Raw genomic sequence first — 12,848 nt, 5'->3', positions numbered from 1 at the left:
TATTTCTCACTGTTCTCCTTTCATTTCCTCTTTGCAGTCTTTTATCTGCTCAGCACCATTGCCGACAAGGGAGCAGAAAGCACGGGCTGCTGCTTTTTCCGTATCTGCCCGACTTTTGCTGTTAGTTACAGTTACAGCTCCTCATCGGCCCACACCTCATTCACCCTCGCATCGCCGCCGCGCCCAGCGCAGTTCCTCACTGCGCATGCGCACCCCCTTCCCCGCTCTCATCAACGCCCGCGGCGGGCGCGGCCCTCCCGTCGTGCCGCACGCGACCGGAAGCGGAAGTGAGTGCGCTGGTAATCATGGTGCCGCTGGGGTGGGGAAGGAGGTGCTGCCGCTGCCGGGAGCTCGGTGAGCGCGGTCGGAGCGTGACGGGGTGGCTCCTGGGGGTTGTGTGCGGGGTTGTGGTGGGCTCTGGCGGCGGGTGGTAGCGGAGCCGGACGGACTGAGGCATCGCTAAGCTAGGGGATAGGAGGAAAGGCCTGCTTGGGCCCGTAGGGTGCGGGCTGCGGCGCGGTGCCGACGCCTGGGAGTGCTGCGGGGCCATTGAGCTCCGGGAGGGGTTGTGCGGAGAACGGGGGTGTGACCGCACCTGAAACGAGGCTCGAACGGGCCGGCCCTGCCTGAGCCTCCGCCTTCCCGTTCCTCTGTTGCAGATGGGTTGTTACGGTCCCACTTCAGGATACCGCAGTGAGCGGCGGTGAGCCATGGGGGAAAACAGTCCCGAAGGCAACGTTATCTACTATGAAGTGGACGATGACGAATTAACCCAAGATGACAATATGATGAGGTTTGCTGATAAAAACGGACTGGTTTCTTCATCGTCCGGGACGGTCTATGACAGGACAACTGTTCTCATAGAGCAAGACAGCGTGCTGGAAGATGATGAGGATGAAGGACAATGTGGTGATCACTTGCCTTTTTTACCGGAGGGTCATGAAGAAGGATTTCATTTAATAGCAGATCATGAAGGAATGTCCCAGGGTTATGTGCAACATATTATTTCTCCAGATCAGATTCACCTAACAATAAATCCTGGTTCAACTCCTATGCCAAGAAACATTGAAGGCGCAACACTCACTCTGCAGTCTGAATGCCCAGAAACCAAGCTTAAAGAAGTAAGTAGTTAAATATATTTTTAAATTCGTGCTTGCTGTGCTTGGTCTTCATCTGGTGGCCTCAAATGCTTTGAAAAATACGGTGACTAAAAGTGTGTGCCAGGAGGCAGGCAGCAGCTTTTCCTGTTCTTAAGGATCACTGTATGGCTGGTTCTTATGAGTGATTCCATCAAACTCCCTGTTATTGTTAGCAGTAGTAGTGCCTTGTGCAGGGAGGAAAGGTTGTGTTCTATGGTCCTTTGGTGCATCAGCAGCATGGCTGTGAATGTCTTCAGTTTTTAATCTCGTGTCTTGCTGTTTTCCTGTGAAGCAGCAGGAAGTGTTTTTTGACATCTGCAAGCTAGAGGAGAATATGGCAACAGAAATACATTGACAGTAGTACTGTTTCTGTTAGTAAGCTGTAGTACTAGTCCTGCTATTTTATTGTTCGGATAATTATTTTCTGAGTTGAGCTAAAAGGAGCATGGGCTCTGTTATTCTGTGGTGAACCACGTTCCTGAGAAAAGCGCATCTAAATTGCAGCTTAAAATCTGCCCTCTCAGAGCTAGCTAAAATATGGAGCTTAAGATGCCAAACTTAAAATTCCTTTTTAGCTTTATTGTGTCACTCACAGGGAAACTAAGAAGAAAGCAAGAGAAACCTCAGAGTACCATCTGCTGTCTTAAAAGCTTAAGTTAGCTTATGTGTTGGAGGATAATGTATGGAGGCTGCTTCTAATTCTGTTTCCCTGATGAATTCTACCTGCATGCCAAGTGGTGATGGCTTGCAGGTTTGTTACTTCTTAGGTGCAAGGCAAAGTGGATTCAAATGACATATTTCTAACAACTTTGCCCTACTTTCTTGGCCCTGCTGAGTTAAACTCTTACTGGTGCCTTAGCAAGTATCAGTGGCAGTCGTATCAGCTGCTCATGTAACTGATATTCAGTGTGAGTGAGAATTGCAGAAATGAGCCCCTGCTTAGGGAGAAAGCTTGGTTTGAATGCTGTGAATAATTTAAACTAGCAGGCAGCCTTGATTATCACTCACTCAGCAGCGAGGATACGGGGCTGTAGGAGGTCAGCTTTGCAATTAGTTGTGAAACTTCTGGAGCAAGGTTTGTGCAGTGGACCCATCCAAAGGATTCTGTTTGCTCAGATATTATTCACACTCGTAGCAGCTGCGTCCTCCCTTAGCTGCTAAAATGTTTAATTTTGGTACGTCAGTCATGCCAGTATTTTCTGTTCTTTTAGTAGAACAATCAGCTTGCAGTCTGCAGTGTGTGAGAGCAGTAGTTACATTGGTGCTGATGGCTTTACATATGCTGTTAGACTGATTTATTTTTCTATGCTGCCTTTTAGAAAAACGCTTGTAAGACCTGGAACTGCCTGATTCAGTTCTTTGTCTGAATTTATTTCCCATTTCTTGGCTTCGTTTTCAAGGTGGGAGGGGAGGAATTGCACTATAATTTGAGTGCAGTGGAATCGAGTGTTGAGCAAACAGAGCTCTTTTCCTTTTGTTCAATGATTTCAGATGCTTGGTAAGTTTTTGGAGGGGGAAAAAGAAACTGTAAAAGTTCTGAATGTTTGGGTCAGCTCTCAGTGCTACCAGTCCAATCCTTTTGTATCTCCAAGACATCTGAGGAGGTCCTAATAATGAAGATAAATGTTTTAATGTCTCATACTTTCAGGTCAACCTTAGACATTTGTGTAGGAAAGTTTTATGCTCCTTTAAGTCCCTTTAACTTCCTGGTGTTGTCATAAACTTCTCTGGCTGTGGTTGTCTGCATGAGAGTAAATGCAGTTGCAGTCTTCAATTTCAGTTCCATTGATGTGGCTTTAATCAGTGGTGGTAGGCAAAATGCAAACCTAAGGGGAAAAGCCTAAAATAAAGACAATTTAAAGGCAAACTGAGCAATTGAAGTGGCCTTTGGTTCAGCTTTTGTGAGTGGTGTTGGTGATTGGACAATTAGTTCTTACTTCTAGGGTAAATACTTAATGAAGGCTTCTAGCTTCCCTCTGGTGTGTGAGGAGCATGTTATCTTCTGCAGAAAGCTGATGTGATACGGCCACAGCCTTTGTCTTCACAGCAGCTTGTTCCTCTACATGTTGTACCCAGCCATCCCTGGCTTTTCCTGTAGCTGCCTTGTTTCTGTTGTGTTGCTTGCACGTGGTCCTGAGCACAGGCTGCTCTGTCTGCCGGTCTTTCATGGTCAGTATCTCCATCATTTCGTGTGTACGATGTTTATGTGATGTGCTGAATTTCCTAATGTGAAAAGAGAATGAAGTGCTTTGCTGCTGTATGAGGAGTTTTATTTATTTGTGACAGTATTGCTTCTGTCTCCAGCATCCTTCTAAATCTGCAGAAGAACAATTCAGTCTTTGCAGAAAAGGAGGAGCTCCACAAGGCCTTCTAACTGAACTGCCATCTTCCTTTAAATGGGTGCATGGCAGCTAGGGACCAAATCATTACTACCTAATAAATATTCTCCTTTTCCTTTCACTTTCTAGGCCTAACTGTAACCACAAAGGACTCTTCACCTAATAGTTTCTAGGTAGCTCATGTCTCTGTCAAATCCCTTTTATTATGGGAAGCACAGTGGAAAGCACCCTATAATGCAGCGTGTAAAACTAATTACCAGCTGCCTTAAATTTCCAAAGGGTAAGAATTGACTTCCAAACTATTATAAATTGTATTCCAAACTGAGTCTGAAGATCTCTGGTGGACATAATGTGCACGTTTTCTTCTAAGAAAAATGTGCTTTCTGACCTTGTATCTGTATTTTACAAGTCTGCACTTTTCCTTCTGTCTTGGTGGGCTCAACACACAACCAAATTTATTAATTATCTTTTAACTGTATTGTAATGCCCATATATTTGTTGGTAACTATTAGTGTAATATATATGTCCAGATCCCATTAATTACCCTTGTGGCACCGTATTACATCGGTGGGAGCTTACATGAGCACAGGTCAGGGGATGCCATGTTATTTTCAGCTATTTCATGTGTTTTCAGCCCCCAAGCTGTGGTAATTAAAGAGCAATGAGTTTTAAGTTTTCTGATGGATGTATGCATAAAGCAGCAAGAGAAGAATGATTGTTGAGACCATAGATGTTACCTGCTGGTTATCTATAGGTTCATCTACCTCTACTGTGGTACCAAACTACAACTCAGTGGGTTTTTTTGTTAGTTAGTTTTAAATTTTCTTGTTGAAGGCAGTCTGAGGTGTTTTCTAAGCAGAAATGCTGTGTGCTGTGAGGTAGGTGTTGAGTGCCTTGGTAAAGAGGAGGACTGCTGACCTTGACCTGCTAGATTATCTTTCAGTCTAGTTGTTAGAATACTAAATCTGAAGGTTTCTGCTCCTCTGTTGTGACTTTGCATCACCTTTCCAAGGATTTCAAAATGAACATCTTCTGCAATGCTGCTTCTGCTTCTTGCCTGTCAAGCATCACGTTCTCTCCTGGGCTGTATAATTACTTCTAGATGTAAAGGATTCTCAGCTGAAGCAGTCAAATGAAAGCCACCAGTCTGATAATTAATGTTGGAGGGAGATTAATCAAGCATATCAAGGCCTACTTCTTTTTCTTCACAAGAGAGAATGAGGTTTAATTAAGTGTTATGACTTGCACGCTGGAAGTTTCCTGACGTGGTCTCTTGGTCTCTTCCTGCCTGTTGCAGAAGATGGGAAGGCTGTCAGATCTAATTCATATGGAACTGCTTCCTGGTGATCTAGATGGCTGTGAAACCAGTGGCACCTATGATGTGAAGCACCCTGTGTAATTCATTGTGCTTCAGGCATGTGCTGTCTGAGTGAACACAGGAGAACGCAGAATGATGAAGGCTGCTTTTGAGATAAAATGGAGTAACACTGTAGGAGGTTTAAAACACTGTAGATTCCTTCAGGGTGTCAATGCAGCACACAGGCTGGTTTTTTGAGGGTTGACATGTGAAAGTACATCCTTCCTTGTCTTCCTCCTCTGTAAATAGCTCTGCTATAAGCAGTGGAGGTGCTCTGGATGGGAATAGTGGGTTGGTTTGATGTAATCTTGGGGATCCTTTCCAACTTTTGATTTCTAACTATATATATGGAATTTTTTTTCCCCCCTTTTTTCCTTTTCAATCAGTTTCCTATTCTGTAAGGTCAGCCTGCTTTCCATTGCGTGCCGCTCTTTCCATGGTCCAGCAGATCTATTAAGTAGTCTGATAACTGAACTGTTTTATTTTTTCTTTCCTTTCACATCACAATCCATCACGTTGTCTCCAGATTCTGGGAATGATTAAAAAAAAAATCAAATCATGCAACATTTCTATCCCACAGGTTAAGAGATACCAGTGCACTTTTGAGGGCTGTCCACGAACCTATAGCACTGCTGGAAACCTGCGCACTCACCAAAAGACACATCGTGGGGAATACACTTTTGTCTGCAATCAAGAAGGCTGTGGCAAAGCCTTTCTTACCTCTTACAGCCTCAAAATCCACGTTCGAGTGCACACAAAGGAGAAGCCGTTTGAATGTGATGTGCAGGGCTGTGAAAAGGCATTCAATACACTGTACAGGTAGGAATTCTCTGCGTGTTTCTTTTGGAGAAATGTGGGAAATGGGTGCCAAGAAGGCGTAGATGTCCAGGATGACAGAACTTGTGATAATGTGCTTAGCTTGATTATTTTCTGGTGGTTTTGAAGGTGGTGCACAGGCATGAGGAATTCTCAGATTCTGTGAGGACTTGAGGAGTGATATCAATTACATGCATTAAGCATTTGATCCTGTCTTGTACACTGAAGTGGATGGCTTGCTTGCTTTGGAAAGAGGCTGGCTTGTGTGACAAACCGTAAGAGGGATTTGTTTCCCTCATTTCAGGTTGAAAGCACATCAGAGACTTCACACAGGGAAAACATTTAACTGTGAATCAGAAGGCTGCAGTAAATACTTCACAACACACAGTGACCTGAGGAAGCACATTCGAACACACACAGGAGAAAAGCCATTTCGGTAAGTTACTGGATGGCAATCTTTACTGCTCTGGAACTTCTGTAATGGATTGCCTGTGCTAAAAGACAACCATTGCTGCCATTAATGAAAACATTTTTGTGCCAAAAGACAGCTGTTACTGCCACTAATGAGAACTTGTTTAAATAAAATGAAGGAGGCTAGCATTTGAGCCTGTTTGTTCCAGAACTCTCTCAGATGTCTGTAAAAGTGGATGAAATAACTGTCTTCAAATGACCAGAATCATCAAGTTAGAATATTCCTTTCTAGACCCCAAGATGAACATGCTTGTGAATCGCATTGCTGCTGCTCTGTTGGGATGCAGTGTTTATTCCACAACAGCTCACTCAACCCCCCAAATGATGAATTTGTGTTTGAATTTTAAAGTCACGGTCAGAATCCTGCCTGCATAGCATGCTTAGCAGCAGCTGGGAGTTGTAAATGATAGCTGAGATTAGTATCAGGCCAGCCCTTTGGAGTCCTGTGACTACTGCAGAGCATGACAAGAGGTGGTAACGTGCATGTGAAAGAATCTTGATGCCAACTCTTCCCTGATCTTCTGTTCAGGTGTGAACATGACGGCTGTGGAAAGGCTTTTGCTGCAAGCCACCACCTCAAAACACATGTTAGGACACATACTGGTGAGTCCGAGGGGTTTGGTTTTGCTTTAATTGAGTCTATTTTGTTTGTACTGACTCTTAGGATCCTGATACGTGTTTATACTTGCATATAAAATCATCTAGCAAGGACGTTTAATTAGATGTTTCACCCATCAGGCAAGGTCAGCTTATGGTTTTTACCCTTCCGTGTAATTCCTAAAAACAAAAATTCTTTCATAGCAGCCCTGGCACAATTGCTTCTATTCTTTAAGATACACAATAAATTCAGGGTTGCTAAACACAGCTGTTTGAATAGATATAACTCAGTGAATCTGCTGTGAATCATTTATTTCCTAGACATCTCTAGGAATATATCTTTCAACCTGTGTTGAGCAAACTGGTGACGTTCAAATGTAGGTGGGCAGTCAAAACTTCAGCTCATATTTCAGATGAGAACAAAGAAACAGAACCACGAAGAAAAGCCACCTCACATTTATGCCTCTTGAATTTCATCAGCATGTTTCACAGACATGTCAGTAACGATGCATATGAGTTAAATACTGTGTTCATGTGTCAATTCACTTGATAAAAGGGGAGCTTTGGTTTGCAAGGCTCTTTCCAAGAACGTGGAGTGTATGAAGTGGCATTATGATGACTCTCAAATCCATTCATACAAGTTCCAACATGCCAGGTAGTAATTGCTCACTGTTTTCCAGAGTATCATTAAGACTGTTTGTAGGATGGGACCCAGCCTTTTGAACAGGGCACTGTGATGGCAGGTTAAGGAACTGTTTGTTAGCTGTTACTGCTGCTGGCTTGGCTGTACGTAGCAGTTTGTGTAGAGAGAAAGGTACTTCTTTTTCTTATCAATGTGTGCACTAGTGCAGAAAGACTTTGAAGTACCTGACCTATGGTAAGGTTTTGCCTTTTATACTAACTGAAGTTGTGTTTTGGAGTAAAAAGGTGCTTCTATGTATGTAATGCTGTTATTATCCTATGTAGTTTAAAAATATGTCTCACATAAGTTTGTCATGTGTGTTTCATGCTGCCTGCAGGGGAGAAGCCCTTCTTCTGTCCCAGCAATGGCTGTGAGAAGACTTTCAGTACACAGTATAGTCTCAAAAGTCACATGAAAGGCCATGAGAAAGGACATACCTACAATGCACTTCCCAATAACAACGTGTCTGAGGTTAGTAGCAGTCTGTAGGCAGTTCTGTAGTGGTCATGCTGTCCCTGTAAACTCTTTATGTTTCAGTCAGCACTGTGTAAATACATGTTTGAAATAAAACAAAGGCTGGCTATGAATGACTGGAATTCTTATTTTCCACAGGCTGCTTTGCTCCTGCTCATTTGAAATTCTTTGTTGCTTAATTTTTTTGGAAAGCAACCTGCCCCTTTTTTTTTTTAATATTTAACTCAATTTCTTTTCTTTGCAGGATACAAGCCACTCGCTTTGTCTGAGTGACTTAAGCCTCATATCAACAGATTCAGAGCTGCGGGAGAACTCGAATCTAGTGAGTTATTGTCTCTGAATTGCTTCACTTGTAATTTGAGTTGGGTGGTTTTTCCCCTAACAATGGGCTTGACCTCTTGACTGGAACACAGTAGATGAGATACATATGACTGGTTGTTCTGTTTCACTTAGTCCAGCCTGCAGCATGCTCTCCTTTAAGCTTTCATCCTGCTATGAGGAGGGCTGTACTCTGCCACAGAATAATTGATTGGAGTTGCTTTAGGTGTACTAAACAGTGCCTTGTTGGTGTGCCTTGTTGCAGTTTGCAGGAGGCAGTCTCTTGACACTCTGCTCAGGCTGTCAATCTGACATTATTGTGTCCTTTTTGGGATGTTGGGACAATATTTGTCATTTGGACTCTGGGTGGAGTTGTATTAGCATATATGAATTTCCCTTCCTGTCATCAGTGCTGTTCTTTTTTTTAATGGTTAGGGGACAGTTTTTTTCTCAAGAAAAAGCAAGCCAACAACAAATTCTAGCATTAACATAACTAGCATTAACATTAACAACAAATTCTAGCATTAATTAATTAAAGAATTAATTCAGTACAAAAACCAAATTGGATTGGTTAGAAGGAACAAGGTTGAAGAGTATGCAGATGCCATATTGCATTAGTACCTAATGTATGTCAGAGGTGCAGCTATGATAAGCTTTCAGCTGTGGGATTAGAGCAGACTGAGCAATGAATCAAGGAGGTAAGCAGTTGATATACTGGCCAGCATGTTTCATCTGCCTGGGTGGGGAGTTTTGTACATGTCCAGACTAAGCATGATGAGTTCACCCTCAAAGAGATCAGACAGGAATACAGAGAAGCAAATATTCAGGCAAGCTTTTGGTTTTGTACAGTTGTGTAAGGTCTTCATTGAATCTGCTACTGAGAGAAACCTTATTTGGGGCAGAACTAGCATTTAAACTTCTAGGATATTTTCCGTGGCCTTTTCTGTTTAAATTTGGGTTTTAGGTATTAGTTGATCACTTCTATAGAATAATTTGTTGCATGACACAGTCACTTAATTAGGTTATCAAAGAGTAGCTTTCAGGTGTCCTTTAAATAGGTTGCATCTTTTTGCAAGTGCATCAGTGAATAAAGCTGTAAGTGCTTGAAGGGCCTGTTCAGGAAGTAATTGCACCTTATTGGCTCTTTTAACTCAGAGCTGATAGAAATGACTCCAAAGTCTAGCAGCAGAATAACCAAGTGAAAGAAGGATTTTCTTCTAAAACCCACAGTGATTAAATCATACCATTTTTCAAAAGCTCAGCACATGATTTTACAGTAATTATATTCTTTTCTTATAGCTAACTGGTGACTGAGATTACATTTTACATGGAGGAAAATTATATACTGATAAGACTGTGTCCTTATTGTGTACTTCAATAGGGAAGCAGCATGTAGGTTTTTAATATATTTTATTGCTTCAGTAATGTGAGTGTCAGTAGTGCATAGTCCAGGTTATTATCTAAGCAAGCTATTTTGTTTCTGCTCCAGAAAAGGTTTTGCAAACACACCAAATTAGTGTCTTTTTCTATTTCCAGCCAAGTGTTACAAGAAGCAATGTTTAAAGGAAGTATTGATGCAGAAGAATATATTTGTATTTGCCTTTAAAAAGGACTTGCTTGTTTTTTGTAAGGATTTGCTCATCGTGTTGGTCAGTTTGATTGTGGGTAATAAAAACTAAATGTCATTTTATGTTTTATGAATGCATGATGTGAAATATGCTCTGTTTCCTGAGGTTGCCTGGTTAATTGGGCAGAGGTTTCTGATGTCGATATGTTGCCTGACTGGGATTTGTGCTATTTATGGAGACCCAAGATAAAACGTCTTCCTCTTTTCTTTTCATTTGCCAGACACACGGACAAGATCTTAGCACAATCTCACCAGCAAGCATCTTTGAGTCTATGTTTCAGAGCACAGATCACACCACAAATCAGGAAGACTCCAAGCAGACAGGTACAAGTTGTATCTGCAGTGTTTTAAGGAAGTTTTTTGACAGCTTTCCCTCTCTGCACGCATATGCTTGGTTCAGCAACTCAAACTGAAGTCTGCTGCCCTACATAAGTTCAAGCAGCAAGCAGGCAACTTTAGCTTCCACGCTGCACTGCTTTGGTGTTGAAATACATTCACAGATGGTGAAACACTTGGGGAACGGGCCGTGTATTTACAGCATGCCCTTGTTCAGTCCCAACACTGATGCTCTTGGATGTCTCATATAGAAATATCTTCCTTGAACTTTCTCTCTTGATGTAGCTGCACAAACGTGCTGATGGAGGGGACTTCTTAGAGCTAAAGGGGCCAATCAGTTTGTGTGTAGTGTTCAGTGTTACCAGCTTCCTGAATTTGGACCTGCTTTTAGTTTCTACTGCCTAGTGCTGTATGTTCTTGAACACTAGTCTGAAGACATGGAAAATGCCAGTGCTTTACTTAGCAAAAACCTGTTAGCTAGCTGGTAACTATATTGAGAGAGCTGTTTATTCAGGTATGATGAGAACTGACGTACGTACACTTGTTCTTTGTTTCCTCTGACAGCTGCCTTGATTGAAGCTTTTAATGGTCATGCAGACTCAGTCACTGCTGTTCCGCCTTCTGCAGGAGATTCAGCGTCGTTGTCACTTCCACTTGTACTGCAGCTTGGCATCTCTGAGCCTTCACATTCAGCACTACAAGCCTCAGCAGCACCTGCTGCTCCCTCCTCCATAGGAACCAGCTCACAGCAAGCTGCATTTGGAAATCCTGCAACTGTTTTACAATCCCCAGAAGTGCCTGTACCTCACAGCACACAGTTTGCAGCCAGTCACCAAGACTTCCTGCAGCACACTCAGACACCACCGCAGCCCATTGTACAAGGACTTTCAGTGGTTGCTGGGGCACCTGCCCCAACAGCATCAAGTGCCACTGAGCCCCTGCCAGCTGTAGTTCAGACTGTGCCTGTTGGTGCGAACTCTGTTCTGACCAGCAATCCAACCATAACAATTACTCCTTCTCAGAGCGCCGCCATTCTGCAGTCCAGCATCGTCATGGGAGAGCAAAACTTGCAATGGATATTAAATGGTGCCACTGGTTCTCCACAAAGCCAAGAACAAATGGTTAGTATACTCAGCCTAGCTTTGAAACAGCTTGCACCATCCCTGTTCCTCCTAGAGTGAATGAATGGCTGCAAGTAGTATGAGCGAGCCTGGCAGCTTCTGAATGATTCGTTAATTCAGTTGTCAAAAACCACAAGCTGTGTAGACAGGCATGTAGTGCAGAGGGAGGCAACTCGTCATCTTCAGTGCTACTGAAATAATATGCTTAGTTTTGGAATAGCCAGAACCAAATAGGATGTTAATTAATTGAATGTTTTCCTATGTGTTCTCTTTGGAGTATCTGCTTCTTTTGCATGCAAATATCTAGAGTTTGAACAACAGAAATTTGTTGGGAATCGACTCTCACTCTTCCTTATTCTCTTTTTTCCTTTAAGCCACAAGTTCCAAAAGTAGTAGAAAAGGTCTTTTTTACCACTGCATTACCAGTAGCTGGCAACACAGGTAAGCACGTTTGATACCAAGCCTTTTTTTCCTCTTTCTCTGTTTGCCTGTAATAGTGTTAGCTCAACCAGGATGTGTGGTGATGTTAATGATTCTGCAAGCAGTCTGCCTGTCAGAAAGGTGGCATACTGTTCTGTGTTTAAAAAAAGACACAACAACACTTAGACCAGACCTCTGGGCTCAGCCTGTTCAGGTTGGCCATCAGCAGAGAGTACCTGCTATGGTATATATACTATATAGATACTAGCAGTATATACCTGCTAGTGTCTATGTTTTTTTCTTGTTTACTTTCTGCTGAGGGTGTTCATTGTGCTTGAAAAAATAAGTAATCTGTGCTGTGAGGTGTCTGACGATGATTTGTCTCTCCTGTGGTGAGATCGTGCTGTTTAGTTACGTGTGTTTTCACTTTGTTTCACCTTCAGGTAACCCTGTTCAGCAGATCGGTCTCAGCGTTCCTGTCATTATTATAAAGCAGGAGGAAGCCTGCCAGTGTCAGTGTGCCTGCCGAGACTCTGCCAAGGACAAAGTCACCATTAAGAAGGAGAATTCCTCACCTGAACCGAAAGCTTCGGAGCAGCCAGCTCCCCAGCTGCAGCCTCAGACCTTTCCTTCTTCTTCCTCTTCCCCTTCTCCCTCACGTGGGCAGAGCAGTCAAATAGTTAACCCTTCAGACTTACAGACTGAAACATTAAGTGCCATGGATGTATCGGACTTCCTGTCCCTCCAAAGTCCTGAAACCCCATCTAATATAATTCCAATCGAAGCACTACTGCAGGGTGAGGAAGAAATTGGTCTGAATAGCAACTTCTCTAAATGAAGATGTTCTGGATTTTCTTTTGCACCTGGAGGGTAAAACCTTCCTCTTAGAAGCAGAAACTGAAGGATCGATTCTTTTTTTTTTTTCCTTCCTCTTTGGAAGTTTTGTGGCTTATTTCTGCTTCCCAGATGTCATCTTAGTCACGTCCCAGGTACATCCATCTTTAAGAATCTATCTAAAAATAGAAAAGGCAAAAAAAAAAAAAAAAAAAGAAAAAAAAGCTAAGTTATATATGAACTGTTTTGGCTGCACTGTCTGTCACTTTTGCTTGTCATATGTGAACACGGAAGTTAAGGTTACTCGTGTGCAAAAA

At 42.7% G+C, this 12,848-nt stretch overlaps 2 protein-coding genes across 2 annotated transcripts in view; both read left to right on the top strand.

Moving 5' to 3' along the window:
• Positions 1-125, top strand: part of LOC122168486 — a 1,845-nt gene extending 1,720 nt beyond the window's left edge. The window contains exon 5 of the mRNA XM_042833851.1: positions 38-125. Coding sequence (XP_042689785.1) covers positions 38-125 — 88 coding nt within the window. The remainder of the gene's footprint in view (positions 1-37) is intronic.
• Positions 126-270: 145 nt separating this feature from the next.
• Positions 271-12,848, top strand: MTF1 (metal regulatory transcription factor 1). Its single transcript, XM_042834112.1, has 11 exons — positions 271-354; positions 660-1,121; positions 5,416-5,654; positions 5,956-6,087; positions 6,652-6,725; positions 7,739-7,872; positions 8,120-8,197; positions 10,042-10,144; positions 10,721-11,277; positions 11,652-11,718; positions 12,141-12,848. Exons 2-11 carry the CDS (start codon positions 711-713, stop codon positions 12,533-12,535), a joined length of 2,190 nt encoding a protein of 729 aa, XP_042690046.1. The 5' UTR covers positions 271-354; positions 660-710; the 3' UTR covers positions 12,536-12,848.

This window comes from Centrocercus urophasianus, unplaced genomic scaffold (assembly GCF_019232065.1).
Source record: "Centrocercus urophasianus isolate 14NV4802_14NV808 unplaced genomic scaffold, USGS_Curo_1.0 seq_43, whole genome shotgun sequence".
Classification (NCBI taxonomy): domain Eukaryota; kingdom Metazoa; phylum Chordata; class Aves; order Galliformes; family Phasianidae; genus Centrocercus; species Centrocercus urophasianus.
The sequence above is the reverse complement of the archived record's forward strand: the minus strand, read 5'-3'. Positions and strand labels throughout refer to the sequence as shown.